Source organism: Maniola hyperantus, chromosome 10 (genome assembly GCF_902806685.2).
Source record: "Maniola hyperantus chromosome 10, iAphHyp1.2, whole genome shotgun sequence".
Classification (NCBI taxonomy): domain Eukaryota; kingdom Metazoa; phylum Arthropoda; class Insecta; order Lepidoptera; family Nymphalidae; genus Maniola; species Maniola hyperantus.
This window is the reverse complement of record NC_048545.1, coordinates 7,558,812-7,581,896: the sequence shown is the minus strand read 5'-3', so window position 1 is coordinate 7,581,896 and position 23,085 is coordinate 7,558,812. Positions and strand designations below refer to the sequence as shown.

Genomic DNA, 23,085 nt, shown 5'->3' with positions numbered 1-23,085 from the left:
AAAATAATGTACATCGACCTTTAGAAAGAGGTTGCGGTTTTGTAGAGCATTGTCTCTGTAGTTGAGACTGACAAAACGTCACATAGGTATGAGTGACAGAGACAACGCTCTAGAAAGTCGAAATCTCATTCTAAAGGAGTAATGAATATCTATTTATAGTACCCGGTTGGGTAACATTAACTAGACTTATTTTAAAAGTACAATCATCAATAATAATAATTATACACAGTGCGTTTGTGGGAGGAAACTACTAACTAAACTACATACTTGAAGGAACTAGAGTAGGTACCTACTACAGATGTAGGCAATCATATTATATGCTCCCATACATTCATAAAATATAATAATCACATATTATAAAATGTCGGTACACATTATACATTACATGGTAGGTACATTGTATTATTTATTAATGTAGGTAAGTAGCATTAAAACGGATACAAATAACACCGTCGGAACCTGTAATTTTGGCACTTCCGTGTCAAATTATTGTCAAGATGATATTACTTGATAAGAACATGACATGAATTTGAATGGCAACAACTTTTTTTTAGTATCGAAAACGCTGCTGCTTTTGAAATGGGTTAAATCAACTTGTATCAATCTCAATTTGATTATCTTTTACCTTATAAGGCTCATGTTAAATTGCATTTTTCTTTAATGTACCTAAGGCAAATGAAAGGTGATGTTCGAGATTGTTACTTTATTACTACCATATAAAATTACTAGACGATGCCCGCGATTTCGTCTGCGTGGATTTAGGTCTTTTGAAAATCATGTGGGAACTCTTTAATTTTCCAGGATTAAAGTAGCCTTCCCCAGGATGTAAACTAACTCTGTACCAAATTTTATCAAAATCGGTTAAACTGTTGAGCCGTGAAAAGCTAGCACAGACAGACAGACAGACAGACAGACAGACATACACTTTCGCATTTATAATATTAGTATGGATTTATTCTCAAGAGAGCGTATAAGTATATATAAAGACAACATCTTTTTATTTTTATTCATATACAAGTTAGCCCTTGACTGCTATCTCACCTGGTGGTAAGTAATGATACAGTCTTAGATGGAAACTTGCTAACCTGGAAGGGGCATGACAGTTTTATTAAACCCATACGCCTTTGGTTTCTATACGGCATCGTACCGGAATGCTAAACCGATGGAGTGGTAATTAGCCACGGTCGAATCCTTCCACCAGACCAGAGACAATTTAGAAGTGTTAAAACTCCAAATTTTCCATGCCGGGAATCTAACTCGGGGCCTACCGCTTATAAGACCACAGTGCCATTGCGCTAGGCAGGTCGTCATAATGTTATGGATATTATTATGTCGAAATATGGATGTTATTGACACTTGTATAAAGATAGATTAACAAAAAAGAATGTTTGACTTTTTGAATTTGTACCTAATTAGTGCAATGTTACAATTACTGTGTAAATTATAATTGCATTGCATTGAATATAATTGCATATTATACTTGAAATAATAATATAACAAATTAATACCTACTAACTATAATAACGACCACGAGGCTAGAGAAGAAAACCTCATAAATAGTCTATGGCTTTCTAATAATTAAATCAGGTTGCCGCTGAACGAATTGAATTTACAAACTCATGTAAGGTCGTCGAAAGCTAATTTTCATTACACGCCTCTTTGGCGTCGTTCATTTAAGCTACTTTGTATCTTTAATAGAAACATCGTCTCGCTATTTGCCCCAAAAACTTTATTTCAATTTATTAGCACTCTGCTTACTAAAGGCTTGTATTTTTAACCGACGTTCAAAAAGAAGGAGGGAGACCTCGTTCTTTGCGGCTTCTTTTTACCCTATTAGGTTTTTAGTATGCTAAAACTATCATAGGTTTTTTGATATTAACAATAAACCTCTACAAACAAAGTTAGTTTTGCGATTCGTTAACAAAAGTGACTCTTACCGTTTTACTGTATGTGTCTGTAGTACGGAACTCATGGTGCGCGAGTTTGACTCGCACTTGGCCGGGTTTTTTTCTATGCATGTAAAAATTCTGCAAAATTTCTGAACCGATTTTCTATTTTTTATATTATTAATATAAAACAGTATCGTGACGAACTGACAGACCACACACGTCCTAAAAACTGGAGGCCCTAGAGATTTGAAAAACGGGTTCTTTAAAAACACAAATCCAAGCGAAAAGATCGCGGGTCTGAGTTAGTATATTTTAATTTGGATCGAGACAGAGAAAGTCACGTTGCTATGTTTTTATTCATACACGCGAAAATGTTACTCACTTTCATAATTTCACAAAGAGAATTAAATAAAGTTTTCTTTTCATATATTAATGCAATGCAAACGAGCAGGCGGGTCACCTGGTTTTAGTTAGGTACCTATACCGCCCGCCTATGACCATTTGCAGCACCAGAGCACCCGCCAATGCATTAACGGCTGTTTAGGTCCACTAATGATTAACAAAAAAACGTATAACAAATGATCATTTCACCAAAAACGTTTCAAAACTAATCAGATCACAAACGTCCTACTCCGCAAACATATCATTTTACAAAAGATCATATTTTGACAAATATTCTATCAACAAATGTTTTAATTTGAAAATATGCTGAATGTTAAAATATCATTTATAAATTTATTATTTCACCAAATAATTCATTTTCCAAGTTCGCGATTTTACAAAATTACGAAAAGGCCAGATCGACGGACCCCCCTCACGGGTGGTGTGTGGTTTAAAAAGAAATAACCACGAATGGGATCTTACAGACCCCTCCATCCCCTTTACAACCTAACCCATCCGAGTCGGAGTGCCCCGTGGAGACACACAGACAAAAAGTGATCCTATAGGGGTTCCTTTTTTCCTTTTGAGGTACGGAACCCTAAAAACATTTCTTTGCGGATGTCTACGTCTTAATAGCATGCCAAATTTCAGTCTGATCCGTCCAGTGGTTTGATCTGTGCGTTCAGTCAGTCAGTCAGCTTTTCCTTTTATATATTAAAACATAGATAGTCACCTGTTCAGTTTGCGGGAGTGCAACATGCTCGGTCGCCTGTCACAAGTCGCCCCAAATGACTGCGCGCTTTCCTCGATCTACCGAAGCCAAGAGGCCGGACTGTGAATGCCATGACACCGCTGTTACGGCTGATCTGTTGAAAATCAAACATCTTAGGCTAGGTACTACAGTTCTTGCATTTCACGAGGGCGAGTGGCTCATGCTTGTATTTAAGTCATATCGGTATAAGTAAGGTAAAGTAAATGTGTGCGTTTGCGAGCGCTTGCTCGAGACTGATTGGTCCGACATGCACGCACACTTACGCAATGCCCATTTATACGACGTAACCACAAATAAAGTTTACTCGCCTTCGTGAATTGCAAGAACTGTACCACCACAACATAGTAATGTGTCATCTTAAATCCATACTTAATATTATAAATGCGAAAGTGTGTCTGTCTGTTTGTCTGCTAGCTTTTCATGGCCCAACAGTTTTACCAATTTTGATGAAATTTGGTGCAGAGATAGCTAGCATGCTGGGACAGACATAGGCTACTTTTTATCCCGGAAAATCAAAGAGTTCCCACGGGATTTTTGAAAACGTAAATACACGCGGACGAAGTCGCGGTCATCATCTAGTAATGTAATAAATGGTAGCAGGAATTTAAAATGACTTCGTTAAAAGCTTAGAATAATGTACTTGTTCAAGGAAGTTTAGGTCAAATGCTTAAAAAGGAGTATTCAGTACAGATATGGATAAATGGCACTTAGGATTTACTTAAGGAAAGTTGGCTGCAATCGTCAAATATAATAATGTATACGAGCTTTGACATTTCCAGTGTCGACTTACTGCAAAGTAATGGTTCAGAGCGAAATATCTTCCTAACACGGGATCACGACTGGAACCGAATGGCCTTGTATCACACTCGCGTGTTATCGTAGAAGTTGTTTGAATTTTCTTTTGCACCAAAGAGTTTTCTTCTCTTGATTTTTTTTAAAATTTATAGACTGCTTGGCTGCAATCAGACCTGCTGGCAAGTGATGATGCAGCCTAAGATAAAGCGCGTTTGCCTAGAAGATATCTATTCACTATGCCTATATACAAGTTAGCTCTTGACGGTGATCTCACCTGATGGTAAGTGATGATGCAGTCTTAGATGGAAGCGGTTAATTAGATGGAACTTGGAAGGGTTATGGCAGTTTCATTTAACCGATACTCCTATCAGTTTCTACACGGCATCCTACCGGAACGCTTAATCGCTTGGCAGCATGGCTTTACCGTTAGGGTGGTAACCAACCACGGCTGAAGCCTCCCACCAGACCAGACCAGAGACAATGTAGAAAATACAAAATTCTCAAATTTCTTCAATAGGCTAATATTTGACATATCGTCGATTCAGGATCAAATCATGAGTCCCCTACTCTAGTTCACTCTGTCACTGCGCCAGGGAGGTTGTCGTCGTCGTATGTATGTGTGTCTTGTGTGCCTACAGGTTGTTCAACTCAAACGGCGCTCTAGATTTTTGGCATTATCAAGTGCATACGAGACGAGACATTACGGGCCTGTTCCCGACACAATCTTAGGTTAAAAGGTCATTAAATGCCACCAGATAGTGCTGTTTTATGACAAAACTGGTGCATTTTATGTTGGAGTTGGCTGGACCGTTATACTTCTGAGAATACCCGAGGTGGCTATGAACGGTATCCCGCGTTATAAGGTCGTACATTACAAATATTATGTTGGCGCTTAAATCCGTGTCACTAGCTCTTAGAAGATACTCATCGTGACTTTTATTAATGCGCAGCGCCTAATGAGACCGACAAAAAATTTACGAATACATTGGTGTTGTCAGTTTACCATTATAGTTTAATATAGGTCAGGTTTTACTGAATATGAGTTCGAACAAATAGCTTGAATTATAGCTGCTAGTGAGATACATAAAAACGTATCAATACTCGTAGGCGGAGAATACTAGATGATTTGGTACACCGTTTCGATTGTCGGAAGCCGCTTTACGGTTTTATATCTCATTATGCGGGTTAAGGCCTCATAAACAAGAATTAGAGTGAATTTGCTCGGTTCGTTTACACATACCGCTCCCGGTTGCGTTTAACGAGCTAAGGAATATCCGATATGGTACTAGGAAGCGACGGTAATACCTAGTGAAATAGCATACAATTGTGTTTCAAACGCATACGCAACAAAAGGGACATAACAGTATATTATTTATTTTATGGCGATAACGAGATGAATGAGAACATAAAATAGATTGTTAATTTTCTGTTTTGGCATGTAAGTTCTATTAATGAATATACCTATCTATTAACTATACTAATCTGTATGATGATAGCAATCGTTACTTTTGATTCGAACGAAATCAAAATGGTAATTCAATGAATAATCTGTAAAGAAACAATTTTATAATAATTGGATATCTTTCATCGTCCAATCATAGGGCAAAAATTATCAACGGTAATTAAAATAGTAAATCATATTAGCAATGAATATTGAAAACAGTGTTAAATAGTCAAGTTGGTGCTATTTTTTCAATTTACGATATACCTATAGAAATGTGTTTAGTGGCATCGTCAGATTAAAGGTGTATTTTAGCAGCGCAGTCGTTTGTGTGTTGTCTGACCATTAAAATTTAATCAGTGATAATTTGAAGTTTATGAAGATGTTTGAATTTTATTTTGCTACCGATTTTATAAAATAAAGTTGATATTATATTTATTAATATCATTTCAAAACAATTTAACATTTTAAGCTAATTTAACAAAACAATATAAAGATGTAAACTGCATTTAAGTACTTAAAACTGATCTGTACTTTTACGTCCATCTATAACGTTGCTTGTCACTCATTACAGGGCATAGGCGCCTAAACAAACATCTCTTCGTTATAGGTCTCACCGACAGCCCTCTGTGCAGGGTCTGCGTGAAGGTCGATTAAATACCGACGCACGTGCTCTTAGAGTGCTCTTTGGGTTCCCCAACCTCACTCCATGAAGCCCTCGGCAAGCTGGGCGGTCTACTCGGCTTCTGGAGAGAGCTTGGATGACTGAAGCTTGAGCTGAAACGTTTCAGTGTGGAAACTAGCCCAGAGTGGAGAAGAAAGAAGAATGACAGAAGAAAGAAAAAAAGAAGACAAAAGAAGAAAGAAAGAAGAAAGAAAGATGGAAGAATGTTGCTTGTCAAACACGTATTGTCAAAACGTACCTTACTACATATTGATGGTGCGGTGTAAATATGGGTAGAATCTGTGTTTATACGAGTCACGTTTTGATTTATAACCGCATTACACGCCTACTGTGTTCGGGAACAGGTTACCCAATAAAGCAATTTCAAGAGTCTATTCGCGGCGGTCGATAGCCTTACCACCACAAAAAGCTCACACAAATCTCAATGCATCAACCACAGGCAAGGTAACCCATAATTTTTCCCCCGTATATTAATAATTTTCAATTAAATGCAAGAGTTTTCCTTTAAATTTTTTGACACTGATAAATACCACACAAAAGGTAGGAGACAGAAGACAAACAGACAGATACTTTCGTATTTAGAATATTGGTGTGAATAATTGATAAAATAAGTAAACGTAAGTAGAATCGCATATAAATGAAACAGTTCTAAAACTATTTGTCCACTGAGTGTAGGAAGAGGAAATTTGAAGTAAAGTTGGAATTTTACAAGAGCCACGACTTAACAAGTTATGTGAGCACGCACGGGACATTAGTTCTGTTCGCAGTTAAAAGTGGTTTCGTATTTATCGAGTTAAGGAGCTTAATAGAAGTTTAATAGATACGGAAAACCTGATAAACCAAAATATGGAATGTACCTAATAACAAACGTTAAAGATTTTAATCTAATAAGGCAATAACGAGGTGGTTGTAAAATTCCCAATTGCTAGACAATACTTCCTAGTAATAATAAATGTTCGTGTAATAATGAGTAAAACTTAAGTACTCTTTTATGTCTTGCTGAACATGGAAGCTTCTTTTAATTGAGAGAAAGTTAGTGGCATCAGGCATATCTATCTGTATTTTCCCAAAAACACATTTGTATTATGACTATCTAATAAGTATTGGAAAACATAAGACACTAAGTTAAAATGCTACAAAGTCGTTATACGTAGGTACACCCCGTCATACGCCTGAAGAGTCCTCCTATATTAATGGTCATACGCATATTAAAGAATCTCGAAATACAAGAACCTATGTACTACCTACCATGCGTACCTACCTCTTAAAAAATTATTGCGTATCAAATTAGAGCAATCTGTTAGACTGCATCATCTATTTAAATGATCTCTCCGATAGTAAACGATTCGTTTACTATCAGGAGAGATCTTGGTGAGATCGCAGTCGAGCGCACACCTGTCATCGAGAAAAGAATGTACACAGTTTTCGGCTTCTTTGCAACAGATAAAGTAATAATTGTTCAACTAATTTTTATTTTCATTCAAGCCCAGAAATAGCGTTGATGACTAATATAGATCTCCTGTATTGGCTACTAGTTGTTAGCACTCATATTATTGATTTATTTTAAATTTTGTTTTACAGGAAAACATATAGCTAAGGAAAAAGTAAAAAGTAAAAGTAAGGAAAAAACAGAAGAAAATTGAAGCTAATGACTAGTTTTCACAGATGGAATTTACATAAGAAAAACAAAAAACTCGACTGGGGGGAAGAGTAGTAAACTAAAAAACAATAATAAGGGGAAATCAAAAACGAAAACGGAATCTGGTCAACTAATTACTTATCTAGTTTTGGCCAGAGTTCTAAGAATAGTGGTGGCAGTGATGCAAAATAGCTTCAAGTTTTTACATTTTTTTAAAAATAATGAGGCAGATCTAAGCATAACCGAATTTTTACGGTACTTGGTATGCTTATGTGGTATGTGAAAAATTAGAACGGACACTGGTAGCAGCCTGCGGCGTCACTCCCGTGAAAATATAGAAAAATCCGGCCTTATTCCTTGCCTACTTTATAAAGAAAACCTCTGTGCAAAGACCATCTTACTAGGTCTAAATGTTGGGTTAACGTTGATGAGTCAGTCAGTGAGTGAGTGAGTTAAGAGTTTTTTTTTTTACATATTTAGACTAGAAATTGCAGAGCAAGTTTTGAAAATACCATGTTTTATGCTTACTTTATTATAGTACGAATGTTAGCTATATGTAAGTATAAAGCTAAAATACAACGGTAGGTACATTTGCGTACAATACCCTGGCGCAGTGGTGAGCGCTGTGGTCTTAATAGTGGGAGGTCCCGGGTTCGATACCTGGCAGGGGTTTGGAATTTTATAATTTCTGAATTTCTGGTCTGGTCTGGTGGGAGGCTTCTGCCGTGGCTAGTTACCACCCTACCGGCAAAGCCGTGCCGCCAAGCGATTTAGCGTTCCGGTACGATGCCGTGTAGAAACCAAAGGGGTATGGGTTTAATAAAAACTGCCATACCCCTTCCAGGTTAGCCCGCTATCATCTTAGACTGCATCATCACTTACCACCAGGTGAGATTGCAGTCAAGGGCTAACTTGTATCTAAATAAATAAAAAAAAAAACAATATACCTACTCTTATTATTTTGCATTACAAATTAGTTTTAGTTCAATCGTATCAGATAAATATTGCGTCTCGGTGTAAAAAATTGTTTTAACTAAACATTAATAAAGCCTAATGGGAATTCAAGTATGGAAGAAAATATTGAAAGCTTAGCAATAATAAAACCTCGGATGTTGCTGTAGGATTTTATAAACACGATCTTGTGCGGAGTATGAATATAATTATTTACAACTTATCAATGTATCATATTAAAAATTAAGAGCTGATTGGCGATTGCTACCGTTAATACTTGAAGCTTTGCATAATAATTTTGTAGTTATTTAAATTACCAATTAATGATATCAACTAATCTAAGCATAACACTTTTTTGTTGCTCTTACTACTTCTTAATGTGATTTTTATGAGACGATTTCATTTCAAATGTACTTCGGTTTATTTCATTAACGGCTGAATGTATCAAATTACCGAGGAAATAATATAATCTAACATGAACTGACTACACGCAATATCGCCGTTAACTATAATAATAAAGAAGAAAGAAGCTTTACATGACTATGAGATGCTAATTACGACGCGATTTACACCCACATTAGATTGCCAGTTGCCTTAATATCCAACTTTAAAGTGAGTAGTAGGTGCTTAATGTTGGAAATATTACCAGCGGTTTCACGCGTATAGGTACATACTTAGTCGACTATTGATAAGGTTTTTGGGTTAAGTGCGAGCGATAAATAAAGTATAAATCAGTTGATTGATTCGCGAAATAAAGCTGCAGACTGTTGTGCATGTACATTGTAATTCAACATAAACTTTCACATTTAGATAGTAATTATTATGTACGAAATTAGGTTAAATACGTCGCTAAAATTAAATATAATTATATGTGACCATAACTCGTAAAGAATCAAGTAGTCAATACTAAAGCGCGATAATGGTGTGCTTTTAACCTTTAAAGTAACGCTGGATTCCTGTCCCACTTTAGTGTCTCGGCAGTGAATCTCTCTTTATCGGGGTTCGACGTCTTGTAGCTATTATGTTTAATAATTTTCCCAAGGTGCAGCCTCAGAATCTTCTATGATACAAATCGGCGATAAGGCGATGGGGGTACGCAATAAATCATAGTGTTAGCGATAGACAACACTAAGTACGTGTCGCACATGTTCGCGGCCACATGCTGCGTGCGGACAGCGGCCGAGCGCGCATTACAAAGATAACATTCAAATGCCCGATCGCACCGCCCATCAAACTGACATCGCCCCACTGTACCAACTGTACAAATCCGGAAATATTCTCGCTCCGTCCAACTTTGATCACGCAAACGCAAACTGAAATTCAAAGCGAACTCTATTTTAACCTATGACCGTAATGTACGCGACTAATACGGCATTAAATAAGATGTGGTATTTCACATTTATCTTGAGCTTTGTTATTTGCTTTTAACCAGGTTAAGTCGATGGGAGATTACGATGCAGTATGTTACATATCCTAACGATAACCTAGTTCAAATCACTTACGCAGCAAACCATCTTTGAAGGCTAAGTCACTAGGTCATAAGTCCAGCGCTCCGTCAGCAAGAAACTACCTCATTGCCATACGTGACTCCGCAACGAATTGGGATTTAGCTATATTTTAACATTAAGGTATTTAAACCAAGTGAGAGATGTGAAGAGGGGCAGTCTGTCGTCACACCTCGACGCAGTCTCTTAGTTAGGTTAGATTAGATTAGATTTAGGTCGTCACCATGTAAAACTCTGCATCTAACCTTGGTGCAGAGTGCAGACGTTAGGTTAAGTTAAAATGTAAAGATTTAAGAATATAAATTTAGTAAAAGCCTATCTTCGTTTCCTTCAAAAATCCTTCTGGTTGCCGCTTACGTAACTGGCGCAGTCGGTAGGATCCTTGTTGTTCGGGCCCCGTAACTACGTAGGGTAGCTAGGGAACTGAGGACGAGGATGCGGAATCTACGGACCTGCGGCAAGACCAAAAGGAGTATCCAAAAATCGATACAACAGAGGAGACAAGATAGTACCTACAGGAAGGATTACATGTAAGTACACTTGAATTGTTCTCGTGTTGCTTCCCTGTTTCCATTTTCCTACACCTAATCATAATTTAATACTTATCTAGAATATTATCCTTTCTTTCGGTAGCCTAAATTGCCTTAGGCCCACAGAAAAATTGTTAGTAAAATAGAAGTCCTTATTTAGGTTTAGGGCAATCAATCTTGGTTACCACCCCATAGTTAGTTTATAGGTTTCGGAATCTTACATTGTTTAAGAACCGCCGAAAAATAGAAATCCAATTTTAGACTTTTAGGGTAATCTATCTAGATTACCACCTTAGAGCGTAAAAGTTTTGGCATCCTGAATTTCTTTAGGTACAGCCGCCACGTGAGATTTACGTAGAAATAATAAAGAATATTTCGATTCGATATCCGCGATGTAATTTCGTCAGATAAGCACTTTAAAATGTAGGTTAGTCTCATATCGAACAACGTTTATAATAAATTACTATTTATTATAAATTATAATAAGTAGAGTCAAATTACAGCCGCGGTTTTGCTGACTATAGGTATATAGATTCCGCTTGTGAATCGATAATAAATTCAAGATCAATAATTCATTTCAATTAATTGCGTTGTCATGTCCTACATTCTAATACTGCTGTTACCTAATTCCAAACTCGAAATAATATCGTTAGACAAAGAAAATTCAAATTACCTATAATATTAGTAAAGCCCTATTTTCGTAGGTTTTACTAGTAGGTAGGTCCATCCTAACCTTTCCTTGCAACTATCGAGACACTATTCATGTACCTACCACAGAGACAGAATGTCCGAAGCACAAATCTGAAAGTTCCTCGAGAATTCGGCCACCCATCATCATCAAGTTCACCAAACCTGAGGAAATCCTGTCAATTCAAGCAGAAGCACTTTTGGAAAAGGATCTCGAATACAATAGAAGGCTACACTTCGAGTTTGAAAAGCATGACGCCATTTCCGATGGATGCCACAAGAAATCTGACAACGATTTGTCCAGGCCATTACAAATGCTTGATTTTCACGAACGGGATAGCAGCCATCTCACAGCAGCAGATAGCTTCCACTTCAAATACCTAGCAATCTCAAGAGGATAAGGAATGCGACGTCTCGGCAACATTCGAACCATTGTTGCCTCTCTGAGGGCGGAGGTGTTACATATCCTAACGATAACCTAGTTCAAATCACTTACGCAGCAAACCATCTTTGAAGGCTAAGTCACTAGGTCATAAGTCCAGCGCTCCGTCAGCAAGAAACTACCTCATTGCCATACGTGACTCCGCAACGAATTGGGATTTAGCTATATTTTAACATTAAGGTGACGCAGGACGCTCGACCGAAATTGGCAGCGCACGTGGGTAACATGTTTGCTTTTCACTTGACATTGTATGTGAAAGTTGAGAGGCACGATGATTTTCACCGAAATCAAGCGCGCGAAAAGGGTTCAGGAAAAGTATTTTTGAGAAAAAACTGCTGAATTTATGTTTGCAAAGTAAAATTATTTCAACTAATGAATAAATAAACTACGTCTAATGATAAATTGTTTTAGAATTTTCATATCCCTAATCTTATTTATTTACGCCCAAAGTTGTCATTAATTTAGTGTTAAAATAGGAATCTTTTGAGCCTCGTAACTTTTAAATCAATACTTTTTTCAATGTTTTATATATCAATAAACCTAGATAATGACGAGGTAAATCGATATAATTCTTAGTTTTGTGTGTACAATATCGAATATTGTTGTAATTTCCCTCCTACGTTTGTATGAAGAAAGCACCGAACTGAGTCCCCTTAAGGTATTTAAACCAAGTGAGAGATGTGAAGAGGGGCAGTCTGTCGTCACACCTCGACGCAGTCTCTTAGTTAGGTTAGATTAGATTAGATTTAGGTCGTCACCATGTAAAACTCTGCATCTAACCTTGGTGCAGAGTGCAGACGTTAGGTTAAGTTAAAATGTAAAGATTTAAGAATATAAATTTAGTAAAAGCCTATCTTCGTTTCCTTCAAAAATCCTTCTGGTTGCCGCTTACGTAACTAAGTAGGTAAACGCTAACGTAGAGTTATGGTAGTAGCACTTGTAATCGTCATCTAAGATAACAGAATAAGTACTGAAAGGAATTTTATTTATTTGTTTCTCGTGTTTAACATAGTTAAGTATTACCTGTTATTTAGTCACCTTCACTTTCTCAAGTTTTTATGGGTTTAATTTAATAATTAAGTAAGTTAAGTCCTAGGTAAAAGTTACCCTTACTTGTACCGAGGACTTAAACGATTAAATGCTTATGAAATGGGAAACAATAGCAAAGCGAAAAGGCGAGCAATCTTTATTGTTCATCTCACTCTAATTCGAAATTGTTCCATTCAAATTGATTCCCATCAAAGGAGATAATATTAAAATTTACGGCTAAACGGTACATTGCGAAGGCACCGAAGAGAATTGAAGAAATAATATTTGCTCAGTACTAAAATAGTCATGTTGAATAAAAGATATGACAGAGCAACTTTTATACGATTTTACACGCGAGAATTACCTACTAAGCAAAATAGGTGTACGCGCGTTATAGAAATTATTTAGCTTTTCACCTAAGTAAGTAAGACAATAAATTTAGTCCGTAACTGACGGAATATTGTGGTGAATGTGGTGAGTTTTTAGGTTACAAAATTACAACATGGGACTATTCAAGGGGCGGACCAACAAATTCCTGAAAGGCCGGCAAACGCATTGGTGGTTCCTCTGGTACCTACTGCAAATGTTCATGGGCGGCGGCAATCACTTAACATCAGGTGACCATGCTCGTTTGCTCGTCATATTTATTAAAAAAAATAAGATTTAAAAATAAAATAAAAATGCAGAGCAAACGAGCAGGCGTGTCACATGATGTTAAGTGATTACCGCCGCCCATGAACATTTGCAGTACCAGATTATGTACCTACCTAGGATATTTGTACATTGTTCATAGTTAAACGCTTGTTTTTTAAAACTATTGTCATAATAAAATAAATGATTATGATTAACAAAGCAGATGTTTGATCTATGTTTTTGGTAACGCTATATCACTATATAATTATAATTATTATAAATGCGAAAATGTGTTTGTTTGTTAGTTTGTCCTTTAATTACGTCGCAGAAGAGCAACGGATCAACGTGATTTTTTGCATGGGTATAGTTAAATACCTGGAGAGTGACATGGGCTCCTTTTTATCCCTCAAAATAAAGAGTTCCCACGGAATTCTCGGGCATCAGCTAGGAAGAACGATAAAACGAGCTAACCTGAAAGCCCTAAAGTAGTAACTAGTCTAGACACCATCTATAGATGTTCTTATTATGTGTGTTATCTGTGTGAAATTGAAATTGTCCCTAATTATATCAAAAGAGATTATTCGGTCATTCGTGTGTCTTTCTTATGTACTAATTCTTCACGGTAAAAACGTGTTAATCGGCTCAGTTATTTGACCGTGAAGCACCTAGTAGCAAACCGACAGACATACTTTCGCATTTCAATATGAACGTGGATTTTAAAGAAAATAACCTTTCTTAGTTGGTACCTACGTACTATAGAATATTGAAGTCATCAAAAAATCTTTGTGCTATCTTTTGCGGAAGACTGCTGATTTCAATTAGGACTTTCTCTTTGCGAAATCTTGTTAAATGATCGTAAAATACAGATACATTTTAGACTAATAGAAGTTTCTTTATTCTTTATTGTTCTTTACAAACATTAAACCATTAAGTAAGTAATTACAAGTCACGAAAGGTTCAGTTCCTAATTAAATATAATGTTAGCTGATATTTATAGCAATGCTATAGGCAAGTACTGTATTCATATTTTTACTTTCTGATGTCTCTGGTACTGTTTCTCTAAAATTAACTACAAAAAGTAACTAACGTAATTATATTAATATCATTATTAAAGAGGAGCGTATTAAATAAAATGTAGCTATTACTATTACTTACCAACAATAAAAATAAAAATATGTGCTTTTCATTGCCCTGCCTCATATTATGATTTCTGTCGGTCTCTTTCGATCAATTCGATACGAAGGCGAAAGATTCGTTATTTTTCAAATGATTTGAATGTTGCTTTGCTTGAGTGTATGCGTTAAACGAGTCATGATAGTTTACTAAAACGCGAAATCTCATTCGATGCATACAAAAGGCGAGATCCCTCGGCCACCTGGGCGGTCTACTCGGCTTCTGTTCTTTCATATGATACCCCACTTAGTAATCTTACTTTGAAAGTTGAAAATACTAATTATTTGTTTATGATTGTTTTCAGATTTTACCCTTAACGTCAGCTATAAAAGCTACCTACCTGCCAAATTTCATGATTTTAGGTCAACGGGCAGTACCCTGTGGGTAGGTTGACAGACAGACAGACAACGAAGTGATCCTATAAGGGTTCGTTTTTTCCTTTTGAGGTAGGGAACCGTAAAAACAGCGAATGCTCTGTGTTATGTCAAAAGTGAATGCTCACGTGTATCTGAATCGTATCTTTTTAATTCGTACCATTACAAGACTCAATGTTTACCCAAGGTAATTAACTTAGCGAATCAATAAATCAGCGGTGTAAAATGCTTAACACCATCTAACCACAGCCACTGATGGTATGTGTGTGGGAAAGAGAAATTTGCACCGGTGAGACAGCCCGATGCAATGTTGACCTCACGATTTCAATTGTCCATGCGAATGTTACAAGGGAACTAAACGATGTCACGAGCGAGACAATTCTAGTTTTAAATTCAAGGTCAGATATGTGGCCGCTGAAACGTTATTCTTATTAGCTACATGGCAAGGGGGCGAGCGCCGGCCGGAAGACGCTGTGAAACTCTGAACATCAAAGCGAATTGCGTTTTTGCGCCGACAACCTATTCTTTTTATTATGTTTATAGCTCGACGAAGTAGACGTGAGGTTTTTCATTCCGAGCATTTTTCTTTTTTTCTTTTTTTCTTGGTAACTAGATGGCAATTACCTCGGTAAAAATAAAAATAAAGTACTTACTTACGGACATAATAATTTTCCTGTCAAAAACATTCTACATGGCTTTAGATATCCTTTCATTAGAAAAACCGACGCGTGATTAGATATTGCAGTTATGAATGAGCTTAGTTTCATCTGCATTAGTTTTATTAATCTGTGCCGCAAAAAGTTAAGCTTACAGGGATCGCATTTCGTTCCTTAGTGCCTGAGATAAAGGAACTAGTCCCTGTCATCCGTTCTAAATAAGTAGTATCGTTATCAATGGTGCTTAGAGCTGAGGAGTTTATTAAGAGTTAAATTGTTCTCGACTGTAGAGAGATAAAAGTTAATAGTTTATAGGAGAGTCTTGTACTGTATTAGATACATTATATTTATTCATGTTAGCGGCCGCCCGCGGTTTTGTTCGGCTAACATATAAATTCCCATTTATTCTGTAATTGCCGTGGAAATTAAAAAAAAACCTCTTCCCAGCTTTCTAGCTCCAAGAGTGGGCTGGATGTCGACGAGTCAATCAGTGAGCCGGGACTTTTCTTTTTACATATTTAAATATCTAATAAGAAACATTCATTAATCTACAAAACAGAACATTTCGTACCGAACGGCACATTTTTATTATATACAAAACTATCTAGTCTACTACTTGACTTGGAGACTTGAATTTTTATTGTATTTTAAAAATAAAATAGAACTGGGCTTGGACACAAAGTCAAAGTCAAATGATTTACACAAAATAGATGACATGTTTTGTTTTACTCTTATTGATTGTCAAAATTGTTAGATTTCTAAGATGGTATAGTATAGTGGTGGTAATTTATTACGTAAACTTAAAACTGAAGCTACGAGGGTTCCAAACGCGCCCAGGTCTGAAAAGAGCCCACAACAAACTGGCCGTACGTCTTGATAAAACAGAAAGTTCCAATAATTAAAAAGTGTAATACTTACTGTTAAAAGGTTTAAAGTCAACCTAAGAATCGTTAACAATAAAACGATTTTTTTATATATTAGTTTTTACGAGTATGCAGTGTCTTTTTAAAGAATAGTAAAGGTAATGAATTGGCAGTCATTGTCTACAAGGAAAGCTTGTTTTAGATACTCATCTCAGTTAGTGTTAAAACCGGTCAAAGTGCAGTAGACAAGTAGGGAATTGGGTACCATTTAAAACTTGGTCATGTGTGAGAAAGATTCCGTACCATCATACAAGATATAACATTACGTACTTTTTTTTTTTTAATTTGCATGGCGGCCATTTTGAAATTCGCCGTCTCGGTTTTTATTATTTGTTGTTATAGCAGCAAGGAGCAATAGAAATGCTCATTCTGTGAAAATTTTAATCTCTACCTATTACGGTTCATGAGATACAGTCAGCTGACAGACAGACAGACAGCGACGGACGGACAGCGGAGGTTCCCGTTGGCACCCTTTGGTTACGGAACCCTAAAGATGACTTTTGAAAGATGTTTAAAGGCAACAAAAGGTTACCGCCTCCGAACAGCGCTTATAAACAATAGGTATATTTTTAACACGGTGTTAACAGGTAGTCATAAATTTTTCACACTCTATTATTGATGTCCGATGTTGGTTTATCAGTGTCAATAAATGTATTATTAACATAATAGGCATAAAGATTTGTCACAAGAAACGGGTATTTTATAAATACCAGTTTTCTGTTCCTAATGGACGTGGTGTCAATTGAGTTCGATCTTTTCAAATAAATTATCGAGTAGGGCCTACCGAAGAATACTTAATAGTTTTTTTTACTATACATATTATAGACTTGCGCTTGAATGCAATCACACCAAACAGTAGGAGATGATGCAGTCTAGTTAATTAGAATGCGCCTGCCTAGAAGGTGTCTATTGAATCTTTGAAGGTACCAATATTATTGCTAGCTAAAACGGAAGCCGGAAGGGCGTTCCATAATCTAGCAGTGCGCATTCGAAATGAGGAAGCAAATCACCCGCAAAAATCCCGTGGGGACTCTTTGATTTTCCGGAAAAAATAGTAGGCTATGCCCGTCCTGTCCCGCCCGGATGAATGCTAGTTCTGTACAAAGTTTCGTCAAAATCGGTCAAACGGATGGGGCGTGACAAGCTAGCAGACAGACAAACACACTCGCATATTTTATAAATAGATGATGTCCGCGACTTCATCCACGTGGATTTAGGGTTTTCAAAAATCCCGTGGAAAATATTTAAATGTCCAGGATAAAAAGTAGCCTATGTCCTTCCCCGGGATGTAACCTAACTCTGTACCATATTTTACCAAAATCGGTTAAACTGTTGGGTCGTGAAAAGCAAGCAGACAGACAGACCCACTTTCGCATTTATAATATTAGTATGGATTAGTATGTCTATTAAGTAAATATGAATATGAATTTTATATTTGCAGTCTTTTTTTAATTCTGATATTTTAAGGGGCTTTTATAGGTGACCATATATTGGCCCCATCGTTACAAACTAAATTACAATCAAACTAGTTAACCCTAAACGATAACAATTTGAGCGAATCACTAACAAATACATAGACTTTCATTTTGCAAAGTCTTAATCAAGTCGTTACTTACGAATGGTCTTTTAATACCGCTTCTAGTTTCCCCGAATGCGTGTTCCACACGTACGCAGCTCCGTCCGCTGCGCCCACCGCCAGCAGCCGGCCGGCCGGCCCGAACGCCGCCCGCGACCAGTCGCAACCCACCTTGAACGACTCGTGACTGAAATAAAGCGTGTTGTTAGAAAAGAAAAGTATTGTATATCATAAGGCCGCGTTTACACCTGTACGTTTTAGTTTACGTGATTAACTTACGACAAATTTATTAATGTGAACTCTCTTATAAGTACATTTTCATTAGTTTTGTTGTAAATTTACTTAAGCTACTTGCGTGAGTAAAACTTACAGGTGTAATCGCGGTCTAAGAATATCTATACGTTGTACAAAAATTTAATGGATAAGAGTATAATAGGCGGCTTTATCGCGATTCTTTTAAAGAAAGCGGAAAAAGTGCCCATACATAGACATTTCTACCTTCAGGTTTGCCTGAAAAATAGAAACTCGTATCGTGTATGGGTATATCCAAAATCGACTTTCTTCGTACGAGTTCTAAAACATACGTACTACGTAGTAATAACGTCATCATCATCATCATCATCATCGTCAATTGATAGACGTCCGCTGCTGGACATAGGTCTTCCACACGGTTAGCGCCGCTGAATCCAGTGGCTTCTTTAGACTACTTAAACAATAAAAACTTAGTCAGTTTTAACGAATTTTATAGTGCAAAATCCATACACATAAAACTAACACAACATAAAAAAGTATTAGTATCGGTGACCTTAATCCCAGAAATATTTACTTTAAGTGTGTATCAATAAGCATTCAATACATTTAAATAAAATAATACTGCCATTTTATAATAAATGGTCACATTTAAATATTTATGCCACAACAATTGCAACTTTCATACACTACAATTTTATTTTTGGGTTAATTCTGTTAAATTTGAATACGACTTCTGGTTTCGAAAGTGGTGTAATAAATAATAATAAAACGAAGATAACGCTAAAAAAATTCGCCACAGCATCTAAACTGTAGAAAGTGAATCACTTATAATATAATATTATTGACAATTTAATACTATAATAATTTCCAACATTTATCCTTAATGCTTTTCTTGCGTGACTTCTGTTAATTTTTTATACGTCGGTATCTAATACTTTATGAGATAAAGAGTGACATTTAAAATGTACATGAAATCCCACACATAAAAGAAAATACGAGTATGAGTGTTAAAAGCTTGGAAATAGGTTAAGATACCTGCAACATGCCAAGTTTAAACCACTCAAAAGCGCTGGTTAGGTCCTTCAACAAGAAGGCGGCGTTTGCCGTGCTGGTAGGAAAAACCTTTACATTTTAGAGTGAGCTTTAACGGGTCACTGTGGAATAAACAGACACATAAACAACTTATTAAGTTCCAAAGCACAAATGACTGCAGACCATGCCAGGAGTTTATTGAGACTCCGATCCATATTATCTGCTACTGCCCCGCTCTAAAGCATAAACGTAGCATAATAGCATCCATATAGAAACACATATATCACAATGGATCGGAGACGGTTGACGCAATACAGGGCTCAAGTAGATACAATATGCTCTAATAATAATTAGATTTTACTCTCACCGGGAAGCGTGCGAACGGTGGACAGACGAAATAAAACGAGTTGCAGGGAGCAGTTGGATTCGAGTGGAAGTTCGTTCCAAGAGACCTAGGCCAGCAGTGGGCGTCTATCGCGTGATAATGATGATGATGAATTAGGTTTTTATACAACGCCGCCGCGGGTAACAGATTAACGTGCTAAATAGAGATGAATTAACAAATCGTACGTATTTAGTTTGCCACTCTACCGCGTTATTGCCGTCATGTCTGGTGTTTGGCCAGGCTAAATTAATCCTTATTTATATATCTGTTACAATATTTGATACTTACCTGAACGATCGCACTATTGTGTTCATCCGTAAGTCTATGAGCTGTATCGTGTCATCTCGTACACACGCCAACAAATAATTGCTATCTGTAAATAAAAGAAACAAAAGCTCATAATATATCATCAGCTAAAGAATTATGTCGAATATAAATTATATGGAAGAAAGGCAACGACCGCAATTTCAAATTGTATATAAAATTTTATACTAAGCTCTGATAAAAGCCGTCAGTCAAAATAAGTTGGTAGGCAATTTATTTTACGAGTCAAGGCAGCAGCGGTAAACTTTTAACTGCGTGCAGTAGAATAGTACAATTTTAATGTTTCACGTGAAAACCTCGAGGTCATCTCAATTAAAACTAGTTACATCTGTCGAAAAGCAGGTTGGGAAAGTAACTTCACAAGGGCCTGTACCCTGCTGCCGGTGTTTTACAGGAAAGCCGTGACCGTGGAAGAACCATTAGAAATTTTATACGCTGTGGCGGCACATAAAAATGGCAAAGAATTCAAAGATAAGAAAGTGGTTTAATTGCCGGAACGTTTGAGCATCGTATTCACAATTATCTATACTAATATAAAAATAGGAAAGAAAATATACATTCTTTAAAAATATATTTTGAAGACTTATATGGCGCAAAGTAGCAAATATTTACATCGCACACACAATATGGGTCGATGAGTTTCTAACCTTCCTATCCTATTAATTAACTTTAATTGAATCAGTAATTGTAATAATTTTGAAGAAATGTAAGTATTATTCGATAAACAACTCCCTGGATTTGAATGCTACGTATTGCTACGTGCCATATACTAATAATTCACAGATATTACAATATTCCATCGCTGATGAAGTCGCTGACATCCGCTAGTTAATGTAATAAAATTATCTGTTAAACTACCGGTTTTATATTTATACTTTCATAGCAAAATAACGGTAAAATGATTAAGTGTTTTTAGATCTAAGTAATTAGCGATGTCGAAGCGTAGCTTAAAATAAATTAACAATCAAATGTTAATGAAATAAATCTGTTTCCCAAATTGAATACCTTTCTCTTAGCCAAATAAAATAGTTGTACCAGTTTGGTTTTATAAATCAAAATGTAAACATTTTAAGAAATTAAAACTTTAATCATATTTAATCATAAGAACAACGATCTAGCTAGGAAGGTTCTATTTTAAGAAGAGGTTGGGTAGCGTTCGGAAATTTCTAAATATTTTTTAAATACATATAAAAATTTCGGGTTCGGCAGGATTTGAACCCGGGTCACCCCTGCAAAGCGTTTGTAAAGCTTCAAGGTGTCTTTTCATCCGAAATTCCTTAGTCCTGAAGACCAAAATTTTGTTGCCAATACGAATCTGAAACATAAGCACTGACTATGGACCTCATAAAAAAGCCAGAGTTACTCGGCGAGCGACGGAGATTCTCTACGTAACCAATCAGAAATGAGGAGATACATCCTCATTTCTGATTGGGTTACAGAATGAGGAAAATGTCCTCATTTTCCTCATTCTGTCCTCACGAATCTCCTGATTCCTTGAACTGACATAGTTCAACGAATTGCGAAGCTGAAGTGGCATTGGGCGAGATACACAGTTCGAAAAATTAATAGACGTTGGTCAACAAGGTGCTACAATAGCGATCTCGCCCCGGAAAGCGCAGGATTAGCAGATCTCCTACCTAGATGGACAGACGACGAACACAAGTCCATGGCGTGTAGAAGTCCCTACAAGAGACCTATGCCCAGCAATGGACGTCTAGCGGTACCTACTACGATGATGACGACGAATTATCACATCGACACATTATTTAGACATGATGTTAATAAGCTTATTTCGATAACTATGAAGGCCAAAAAAATTTAAAGACTGATCCCGTTATCCAGCGCAATGGTATTTTAGGCTTGTCACCGATCCGCATTGCTCGGTCGTCAATGCTGTCATAGAGAAGTTTATAAGCGGTGTAACGGGTAACTGAAAAAATATTTACCATTATGATGCAAGAATGATTGCGAAATTATGCGTACCATCAGTTTGAGGTGATTTATCTCATGCCTCACGATCCGACTAGCTGATATGGAAATAGTTTATTATATTCCAGGAGTAGGTAGCCATATTTTTTTCATCAAACATTTGTATTAATAAATAATAAATAAAAATATTTGTAAGTTAGCTGTTACTAGTTTCAGAATTAGAGCGAAAAATAATAATATGGAGATTTAATAAGTAATTTGACTGCGCTTCTCATTAATTCTTAATAGTTCGTTGCAAGACTACCCAAAATATTATTTACTATTTTTGGTTGCCCTTTTAATTAAAATGTGATCATATCAGGTTTCTCATGTCTTATCTAGTGCAGAATTATTTATTTTCACGTGGGAATAAACTCAATCTCTATGTTAATGTGCACCATGAGTTACATCCGCCCCAATAACCACATATTTAGCTCACAAGCGAAGGTTTCTTGTGAGATATAAGTTGTATCTTAGGAACGTGTGGCCTAAGTTGTGACAAAGCATATCAAACGATTGCGATAGTTAAGCAACGTTGATCAGTCGGTAAGTGGATTATTGACCAACTTTGGAGGTCCGAATTGGGCTTTTTCGTTTGTTCCGTAGAATAGAATGGTCTATAATTTTATTCAAGTAAACTTTTACAAGTGCTTTTGAATCGTCAAATAGTTTTTCCACTGGTTCGGAATGAAGTTCCGACTGAGAAGAACCAGCAAGAAACTCGGCGGTTTTCAGAGATTCAGAGAGCACGTTAAGCCATCGATCCCGGTTCTCTTTCATTTTCTTAACCCCCAGTACTCCTATAGTTACGTGATTAATGGATAAGGGTCAAATACCCTCAGTATGGCGAGGAAAACAACGCAGAAAGAGATAGACAGAATAGTACCCATGCAGTAGTCACAATACAGGCGTGACACGTTGGTTTCTGCAATAAAAGTCCAATATAGTGACAGATCTGGACCAAGCGTGATGCGTAACTGTGAACATGGTTTCCCCATTCATTTGTCGGCGAGGTCGCTCGCGACGAAATCGACGTGATTTAA

General features: G+C 36.7%; 1 protein-coding gene across 2 annotated transcripts in view; it reads right to left on the bottom strand.

Moving 5' to 3' along the window:
• The window catches only part of Atg16 (Autophagy-related 16), a 222,815-nt gene that overhangs the window by 19,061 nt on the left and 180,669 nt on the right, over positions 1-23,085 (bottom strand). For both annotated transcript variants that reach the window (XM_034972867.2, XM_069501186.1), the window contains 3 exons: positions 20,039-20,123; positions 18,122-18,268; positions 3,004-3,136 (listed from right to left, as the gene is read on the bottom strand). In XM_034972867.2, coding sequence (XP_034828758.1) covers positions 3,043-3,136; positions 18,122-18,268; positions 20,039-20,123 — 326 coding nt within the window. In that variant the 3' untranslated portion in view covers positions 3,004-3,042. The remainder of the gene's footprint in view (positions 1-3,003; positions 3,137-18,121; positions 18,269-20,038; positions 20,124-23,085) is intronic.